Source organism: Elaeis guineensis, chromosome 9 (genome assembly GCF_000442705.2).
Source record: "Elaeis guineensis isolate ETL-2024a chromosome 9, EG11, whole genome shotgun sequence".
In the NCBI taxonomy this organism is placed as follows: domain Eukaryota; kingdom Viridiplantae; phylum Streptophyta; class Magnoliopsida; order Arecales; family Arecaceae; genus Elaeis; species Elaeis guineensis.
Window position 1 is genome coordinate 83622967 of NC_026001.2, and position 10221 is coordinate 83633187.

The following is a 10221-nucleotide window of genomic DNA, read 5'->3' on the forward strand; positions in this document are numbered from 1 at the left end:
GTACCCTCAGGATTCCTCCACCAGCTACCGTCCTGTAGCCTCTCGAATCCAGTCTACTAAGTGAGATAAGATTCCGTCTGAAATTGGGTATGTATCGGACCTCCCCCAATCTCCTCACTGCACCGTCATGTGTCCTCCAGCTGACCGTCCCAATGCCTCTGATCGCACAGCTCGATCCATCCGGCAGATATACAGTGCCCCTCACTGTTCTCCAGGGAGTCAAGCTGCTCCTCTCTGCAACATACATGATAGGGGCATGCAGAATCTAATATCCACTGTTGGGAAGAAGTAGATACCTCGTCAGATATCTCAAAGACATCTCCATCTAAATCGCTGCCGGCCGTCGCTACAGCAGCCACCGTCCGATTTTTCAGTTGAGGGCAATCTCTGGCTAGATGCCCCAACTCCTCGCACCGATAACACCTGATTTTGCTAAAATCCCTCCTGGACTTAGACCGCCCTCGTTGCGATCTCCTGTCGCTCCGTTTACCGCCTCCTGCACCTCCAGAAGCCACCAAAGCTGAGCTATCGCCACCTGAGCTCGAAGCTGGGTTCTCCCTCCTGAGAACCTCGTTCTGGAGTATCGCCGCGGTGACCTCGTCCATCTTGATAGTGCTCTTCCCCACTAGAAGAGCAGTCACCAAGAACTCGTACGAAGAGGGAAGCGACGCCAGCAAAACCAGCGCCCTGGTCTTCTCCTCAACGTTCTCGCCAACGCTGAGAAGGTCGGTGAGGATCTTCTGGAAGTGGCTCAAATGCTCCTGCACGCTCTGTCCCTCAGTCATCCGCAATTGGTAGAACTGCCTCCAGAGGAAAAGAGTATTGGTGAGAGACTTCGCCATGTACAACTCCTTGAGCTTCGACCACAGCACCGTCGGGGAAGTCTCACTCAGCACATGGATCACCATCTCATCCGTCAGGTACATGCGGATGGTACTCACCGCCTGCATCTGTAGCCGTTTCCAATCCCGCACCTCCATGGTGGTCGGCTTCTCATTGCACAAGAGAGCATCGATCAACCCCTGTTGGATGAGCACGTCCTTCACCCTTGCCTGCCACGAGGAGAAATTGCTCTTACCATCAAACTTGTTGATCTCCCTCTTGATTGTTCCTGTTTTCTCCATCTTCAGTCTTGCTCACCACCACTGCAATCTGCGTCCTTGTACCGCCTTGCTCTGATACCACTTGTTGGGTGGATGTCTGACCAGGACACCATCTTCCAAGATCCTTTCAGTACCACGCGATGCAGCAGGAAGAAAGAAGAAACAAAACAAAAGGAAAAACAATCAAAAATACGTGGATCAGCCACAAAAGGGCTCGCCTCCACGGGGCATGCAAACTTCACTATGAAAAGAAAATTTTACAAGAGGAGACCTCACCCTCAACCTTTGTACACCCAATTCTCTCTCACCTGAAGTTCCCCTTACAAAAGCTCTCTCTCTCTTGAAGACCCCCCTGAACCCCTGAAGAGCCTGGCGACCGCTGTCCAGGAGCCTCCTGCTCCTTCTCTCTCAGCGCCCTCGCCTCTCTCTCTCTTCACAGGTTCGTACGGCTGTACGGCGAGAAACCGAACCCTATGCCTTCTCTGTTCGTCTCAGGCCCTTTTAAGGGTTAAACAGAGCTTAAAACATGATTAGAGAGGGATTAGGAGTCCTAAACAAAGCCAAAAAACCCCCTGAACCGTCGGATCAAGATCGGGAGCCCCCTGGGCCGTCGGATCGCGCTCCGGTCTACGGAATAGTGCCGTGGACCGCGAGAAACGCGTGGGAAACGCCCACGCGGTCCACAGGCCGCGCCGTGGACCACCCGGTCCACGGTGGACCGAGGCAAGGGGGCCAGCAGGCCGCTGGCCTGGGCCGGCCCGCGCGCGCGGGCCTGCGCGCGCCTGGGCCGCGCGGCCGCGTGGGCCACGGGCCTGGGTCTCGCGTCCCGCGCGCCGCCGCCTCGATTCTCGTGCCGACTTCAAAAGCTCGTATCTCCTCCATCCGAGCTCCGATTCAGGTGATCTTGGTCTCGTTGGATTCCGTTTTTCGCCGCGAACCTCGCTGTGGGCTCAATGTGGGCTGAATCTCGAGGCGTCAAATCCTAACAGTCTTTTTATGTAAATTACAGCTAAATTTAACCATCCCAATTCACATCTTCAACCCCTTTAACTGTCTTCATTGCTAAGGCCATCATCTCAACAAATCTTTTGGTGCTTAGCATTATAATGAGAAGCTTCATGCAAACAAGTTGGGCCCACTATATGTCATTACCATGGTTATCAGCATCTTTTTGCCTCTCTCCAGCATCATCCAAATCTACCTACAGAATTACATTGTCACCTGAAATGCACTTTTGGCACTACATGCATGAACAACACCAGTGCATCACCATTCTATATACCTCCCCTTTATCATCACAAACGGTTCTTCGATGGAAATTAAGTTTTCTTCTGTCGCACTAAAGAAAGCAATAACAGCCATCTGATCCAAATTGTCAAATGATCTCCCATTTATACGAGCAGAAAGCAAAAACAGAGTTCTATTGCTCTATATATTTATCTCGTTAGTGTTTTAGCTACCCCAAAATTCCTTTCTAATATAACCAAAAAGGGAAAATTGAAACTTTCTTTTCCATTTACATTCTCTTTCTTTGATAACATAAACAACAGAAAGAGACCTCTGCTGAGGAAAAAAATGATTTGCACCTTTGTGGCTCTGAAATAAATCACACAGAAGACTATATCTGAAATGACCTTTATTTCATCGTTCTATCCACCTAAAAATCTCATGTTATGAAGGAAAGACCCATAGTCTGTCCCTATTAAACTCAAAAGGCCATCCTTTGAAAACTCTCTGTTCATATTCAATATAGCATCAAGCATGAGGGATGCTAAATGTTTAGTAATTTCTATTCGGACCAGAACAGAGATACCATAGAGGCAGTGGCATGTAATATTTATAAGTAAAATATATATAGAATTTGTCTAGATCATCTTGAACTGATGATTGGCAATTATGAATTAGTTCTGTTCTATCAAATAAAAGAAATTTTGAACTGTGGTTCAAGATGGATTTTCATGAAATCTCTCACGTTTTCATTTTTGACCACTACAACAACAAAACCATGAGCTTGGACTCCAGAGCTGACATAGAAAACAACCCTATCCATGTCTTCTGATCAAACACATAAACCATAAATTATTCTTTGTATATAACCCTTTCTGAGGGTGTTGCAAAGATTTAGTAGTCCTTATGCTTCTAGGTTTAATTCCCCTACTTCAGCAATGAAAAGAACTAATAGGAAAGGGAATCTTAACCCTGATGATAATGACATAATATAATTACAGGTTTTCTATCTTAAATTATCAGGCTAAATATAATGAAAGAGAACTTGTCTCATAAGGTCTCTGTAAAAAGGTTTTGGATTTTCTAGCCAATCCAATATGGTTTCATATCATTCAGGCATAAAGCCACTAAAGAACCAGTATTCATATTTAGGTGGTGAAACCTCGAGTTCAAAAGATAGGTAGTGTAGATCCCAGCATAGAAAAGTAGATTTGAATCTTTCTTTTTTGCCTTCATTATCAAGCTTGCCTCTTTCTGATGGCACCACTTCCCATAGGCAGAGCACATCACATTCTCACAAATCACAATGCCTTGGACCATCACCCCCCCCCCCCCAACCCCCACTGCACACCGAAAAAAAAAAAAGAGAAAGAAACTGACTTCAACCTAAGAAATTAGGTCTGTCACTCCCTCTCTCACACACAGACAAAACATCCTGTCTGCTGATCCTTTATGTCTCCCACCTCACCACCAAAGGTGCACCATCATCTCCATCATTCATCATCCTCCATCTCCCACTTCAGCCCTATTCACCAATATAATTTCACCACTTTTTCATGTGTTCAGATTGATCCAAGTTTGTCATCCTATAAACTAAGGAACTGCGGGTCCCCCAATTAGCATTGTTTTTGTAACTTTTTCATTTTCAGATGCTGATTTGGTTCTGCTAAATAGAAAATATGATCCATGATTCTATTGAGCATTTTCATTTGCTTGCTTTAATTGTATCTCTGAATATTTGTTGTTAAATCAGAAACTACAAAGCTCAGTTGTTAGTTGCCAGTATATCTCAAGTTTTTTTGTCTAGCATGGAACATTAACTTTTAATTCAGAGGTCTATCCGTTCTCTAAACATCAAAACATAACTTTTTCAAAAAAAAAGGTTGGATTCTTCTCCAACTGAATAACAGGCATCAACCAATGTATTAAAAAAAACTAGATCCCATAGTTTTCACTTTTTCTATCATATGAAATAAAAATCTTAACTATCCCAATGTGGCCTTATTGGTAGAGGCAATCCTAGTTGGAGTGCTCCACTATGCTCATGCAAGTACAGCTAGCAGCATCTCAAAGTTGGACATACTCTGAACATGTAAGGCAAGAAATAAGTGATGCTAACTTAAGCTTGGGACTAGGAACAAGCAAATCCATTGTTCTTTATTTATACCAACATATTTCAAAAAGAAAAGGAAGAATATAAAGAAAGATTGTTCCCCAATCATTATCATAAACAGTAGGCACAAATTGCTTTGACAATGTATTGGAGAATACACAAGGGAACTTTCAGAAGAATTGCTTCAAAAATCTCACAGTTCCACTTCATTTATCAAAGAATAGTTAAAAATGTTAAACTATCTACAACTAACATTCAATATTCGCCTATTAAGGAATATCAGAATCCTTTAAAGCCAATTACCTGGTTAAAAACATTTTTCAGGAGTAAAAGTGGTTAATTTTGTGATGCATATAATACAAACTAAGCATGACATAGGAACTTGTCCTTCACTCTCTTGAAAATTTTCTTGGCTCTGCCCTCCATGCCAAAACTCAAACTACTGAAACAACCAAGACCTAAGTTGCTTCTATAATCAAGTTAGATTAACTAATTAGGAAGGAAAGGTCATCATACATTGAATGCATGGTTTGCCGTATGACTCGAATTGCCCAGTATCGGGCATACTGTACCATACTGGTAAGGTAACAATACAGTAAGAGGCTTGATATAATACAGCAGCACATCATATGGTTACCATCTTATGTCCAGCAATGTACCATGTATTGGTATGGGAGTTACAATACTAACTTGTAGTCTGGTACCATATGGGTGCGGTACTAGTACGGTGACCAATTCCTATACAACAAACCTTATTTCAAAGGAACAAGCATACAATGTATGATAAAATTAAGAGACCTAAATTTTAACCTATAACACCAAATATTCTAAAGAGCATGTGCATGACAGAAGTTATAGAGGCTTTCTGCACTAGTTGCTGTCTCATGTGTTAAGCATTCTTTCTTATTCAGTGCAAAATCAGCTCACCAACAGACTTGAATCATCATTCATACTGTTCCTCTCCCTCGAACTGTTGTATTAATTATCAAGACAAAGATAGGCTCGTGATCCCACATGTGTGGTCGCATATACCTTCTTAGCAGTCAGCCCTTTCACATCAACAATTTGAATACATCTAGCATGCTCAATCCATTGGTTCATTGATATAGTGTCAAACTCTTGGTGTATCATCAACTTTGAGTCCAAGGGGGTCGCTACCAAAATTAGCATGGTTGTTTACGTTAGCAAAGCTAGGATTTTGCTCCAAAAGGTACAACATCTTAAAAATTGTTTCTAATTAATATAAAATTTTAAAGTTGTAGGCCTCGTGAGAAAACAAGCATAAGTTTAGGCTCCCAGATTCCATAATGCTAATTTCTATGATTGCTGTGAGTTAATCGAGGAGATCATTTATTTCCCTACTTCTCTATCACTTTTTCTTCCTTGCCTTCTTTTTCTGCCAACATAAATCAGCTAAACATTGATACGAATAGATGTGGATGCTCTAAAAATGAAAATGTAATGTAAACAGTAGGTATAAAGTAAAAAGTTTTAGTCTCTAATGCAAGCTAAAGTATCCATACTATCCACAAGCAAGTCAACTTAACAATCCACTACATAATCATTGGAGTTAAATTTATCCTAATTTAGTGAAAATCTATACATATATTCTCACATAATAACTAACCTCACAATTATTTGCAGAAGTGGGGCGGCACTTGACTGTTTACATAGCATGCATGCATTCCACTATACTCATATATCTAATGTTTCCACCAACATTCTTTGTTCCTTTTATGAATTTATTCCTTCATAAGAAGGAACTTGGACATACATGGGATGCTAGTCTATGCGGGTATTACAAATGCATGTAAGCATGCCAATTAGATGAGTTGTTCATTTCCACACTCACTCTCAAGTCTAATTGTTAAACTATTCATGAAAGCAATTTATCAGTAGGAAGAATAGAGAGCAAACAACAAAGAAAGCAACTCTTCTTTGTACACATAATATACACCTAAGATGATGGACAAACAAGTAAACATAGTATAGGTTCAACATTTTCTCACAAAAAATTATGGATTTTACATGGAGAAATGAATGGGAAACCAACAATTTATACCTCTTAGCTTACAACGACGTATTCAAGAAACAGGAAGAAGGCAAAATGCCATCAATTGCCAAGATGTGCATTGTATATTATATCCATGAATTGCAATGATGGGTCATACATCTGATACTTGTTCAAACTATGAAATTTCAACTATTTATACACTGTTGCACCATACTTTCTTCTCCGTGTGACCATCTAACTCCCATTTGTAGATTTACACCTTCTTTTCTGTTTATCAAAGGTAATTTAATGGAAATGAGGCAAAATGATGATATCACGTCAAGGATCACCAGTGTCAAAATGACAAATTATGTTACAATAAGAATAATGTTGTGCCCCAAAATCATATAGTTGTCCACCAAGAATCATACTAAAAACTAACCAGAGTTTGTTCACTCAGTTTGTTCGTCAAAGAAACTGATGCCAATATGGAAGCTAAAGTCTGCATAATCACAATGATTCAACAACACAATTGCACACATTTGCAGGCAACCGAATGGAACGGCCTATAAATAAGGCTATGTAAAAAGCCAGTGCTAAATAGGAAGAGAAGATAGGAGACATTCAAGACATTAGCGGCCAAACGACTGTGCAGTTACAGAAGCTGATTATACTAACAAATGTCATAGTCAAAAAAGACATCAAAAGGGACATAAGAAGGAATAATCACATTGTGGACATTTCAAATTGTCAAATCCAACAGAGACAATCAAGTAGGTATTTGAAATTACCAGCCTTCTATTGGGTGGGTGGTTAAATTTACAAGTCATTCCAAATCTACAGAGGCCAGTCCTGATGTAATAAGCACAGTCTGGCTCTCCTGGCCGCTCGGGATAGGGTCCAGATTCCATTGATTCACTCCCTCTCAAATTCATTTGCCACATTGCCTCTGAAATAGCACCAGATTGATAGATTTGTTTTATAAAAAAGATCATGAACATAAATTTTCTTCTTAAAAAAAAAAAATACATCAAGGGACGACCCAGCTGAACTTTGAACGGAAAAAACAGAATCTGTAACGGAAAAAGCAACTTGTTGGAAAATACGAAGCCATTTACAAACCAAAATAAAACGTAACAACATGAACAGAGTTTGAAAGCTGCGATCACATGAATGCGACGTAATAATCTTCAACTTCCAAGATCAATAAGCCAATTGAACGGAAAGAAAGTAACAAAAATTACCATAAGAAACGCAGTAATAGTTGAAAACACGAAATTTACCAAAATAAATTAAAAAGCCTCCATTCAATAAGAAAAAAAGATCAAGACTCCAAATTTCAACGTTAAACCAGACGTGATTCCACCAATCCAAAGAAAGACCAAAGCTTTCTCAATTCTTTTTCACAAAACGGACCAAAGACGGAGAATTCCATCAATGACCGTACTAAATTGAACAAAAAGAGCCCCAGTTCCGATCCATCCACGCTGAACTCCCAAAACAGGGGACAAGGCAACAAATCCAACACCATCAGCATTACCATTACTACAGTGGACGGAAGGAACGCAAGAAACCCTAGCCCTGATCTTCGTCAAGCGATGAAGATCCCTCCGTCATGGCCGCCGGCGGCCTCGCGCCGTGCATCTGGACTCCGGTTCCTCGTACTCCATCCACCACCTCCCATCAAAGGATCCCCGCCGCACCACCCATTCCCCTCCGCCGCGCGCGTCAGATTCCGGCTTCTTCGATCGCGGAAGACGAGGAAGAACAACAGCAGCAGCAGCAACAGCCGGAAGAGAGAACAAGGAAGCGAGAGGAGAAGTAAAGAGAGGAGAACGAGGGGAAGAAGAGCGATAGCGAGGAGGAGGGCGAGGAGGGGAAGCGCTCTCCACTCCACAAACGAGGAGAGGAATAAAAACCAGTCATCCGCTCCGACAACCGGTCGTTTTCTCCCCCTTTTTCCACCCGCGCGTGCGAAACCGAGCTAAAAAACTAGTAATAATAATATTAATAAAACCGCTATTAAATATTTGTAACCTTTAATGACGAGGAGAAATCAGTTAAAATATTAATTCCCCACTCCGCCGAAACCGGAAACCGTTTCTTCAAAGCGGCTCCCCTCTCCCCTGTCTCGCGCGCCACCGTAACGATCGCGTTGTTAATTCAATATTCGTGCGAATTGATGGAATGGACGGTGAGATGAGATGGAGTGGGTTAAGGTGGACCGAGCCGCGGGAGATCGGGGCGGGGAAGATGGGAAGCGTGGGCGAGAGAAGCGGGTGGGGTTGCCGGCTTTGGCATTTCAGACGCCGGAACCATGCGTGCGGTGACCCGGTGGGACGGTGGAGCCCAGGGGGCAAAAAGGCCGGGGGAGAGCGAGCCACGTGGACGATTCGGATACGGTGCACTTTTTTCTGCCCTTGCCCACGTCCCATACGTCGACCGGAAACCCACCCTCTTCTACGCGACTGGGGCCCACAGACGTGGTGGTTAACTGGTTGTGCCGTGCGCGTTGAGGGGAGTGAGTGGGTGCTGTCTTGGTTGTCGAAGGAAAGTGTGGATGTAAGTGGGTGACGTTTTCTTTTCGTCGGTTTGGTCCGGCCCGACGATTCTCTCGTGCCGTTTATGGGGCTTTGCCCTTTCCGGGTGGGGGTTCGGCTGGGGCGGCGCGGCGCGAAGGAGAACGGCTCGGCTGGGTGGGTGGATTTGGGTGACGTCGGAAGATTCACATGTTGACGGGACGTGATGGAGTGGTTTGACTTTTAAGGATTGTTTTTAAAATATTATTTTTTAATAATTAATTTTAAAAATATCTTCAATCCCATTTATTTCTGAATCCACCGTCACGCTGCTGCGCGATCCATGAATTCAACCAACTATTTCAAAATCAAATTAGTTGAAATCATAGGATCGATCCAGCATTTTAAATGACGATCTGGCACAAAAAATGATAGAGATAATTCATGATTTTATAATTTTATTTTTTTTATTTTTAATAAAAGAACTACGGTATTGAAGGAGCAGGTAGAATTATAGGCACATCGAATGGAGGAACAAAGAAGGAGCGAGGCGAAAGAGCCCATCAGGGAGGGAAGCACGAGGAATGCAAGCATGATGGTTGTAGGATCGTCATAGAGGAGGAGTGCGGAGGGGTAGGTTAGGGTGCGGGCATCAGGATGGGGGCTAAGGGTGCATGCAGTCATAGAAAAAATCACAAAGGATCGAGTGCGAGCACTGAGATGGAGAGGGAGGAGGAGGGTTTGCGCAAAACTATAAGGATCGTCATGGGGGTGAGGGAGGGTGGGATGCAGGCACCAAGGTGTAGGGGGTGTGGGGTGTTGGTGGGGCGACGTGGAGTTGCGGTGTCTTTGGGGGGTGGTGCGGGTGCTAGAATGGGTGGTGCGCAGAGCTGTGGATGGGGGGTGGGGGAGCGTGGAAGCGCGGCAGGGAGGGAGTGGGTGTGGGGGACGAGGGTGAGAGGGGTTGGGAGAGGGAAGCATGATGGGAGAGGGCATGGGCACAGAAGGTGAGTGGTGGTGGCGGGGCTGTACGAAACTACATCGCGAGGTGGGGGCGTGGGTGTTGGATGGTAGTGGGGCGGGCGCCTGAGGGAGGGGGATCACGAGCGGATATAGGGTTGAAGGGAGGATAAGGAGGAGTAGCAATCGAATTGAGAAGCAATGGATGGTGGTACGAAGAGGGTGGGTGCATGGCGGTCGTGAGAAAACGAAGGTAGAGGACCTGGGGAGGTGTCAGGGTAGGAAAGGAGCAAACGAAAAGCACAA

General features: G+C 43.8%; 1 protein-coding gene across 5 annotated transcripts in view; it reads right to left on the reverse strand.

Annotated features, from left to right (window-relative positions):
• LOC105051201 (zinc finger CCCH domain-containing protein ZFN-like) overlaps positions 1-8403 on the reverse strand; it is a 42621-nt gene extending 34218 nt beyond the window's left edge. For 2 of the 5 annotated variants that reach the window (XR_012134201.1, XM_073242986.1), the window contains exons 1-2: positions 7977-8402; positions 7228-7385 (exon numbers count right to left, since the gene is read on the reverse strand). Coding sequence is in view for 3 of the 5 variants with exons in the window: in XM_073242986.1 (XP_073099087.1) it covers positions 7228-7380 (153 nt within the window). In the remaining 2 variants the exon portion in view is untranslated. Of the gene's footprint in view, positions 1-7227; positions 7386-7976 lie in introns of all 5 variants that reach the window. The other 3 variants (XR_012134202.1, XM_073242987.1, XM_073242983.1) reach the window with 2 other exon arrangements.
• Positions 8404-10221: the final 1818 nt, after the last annotated feature.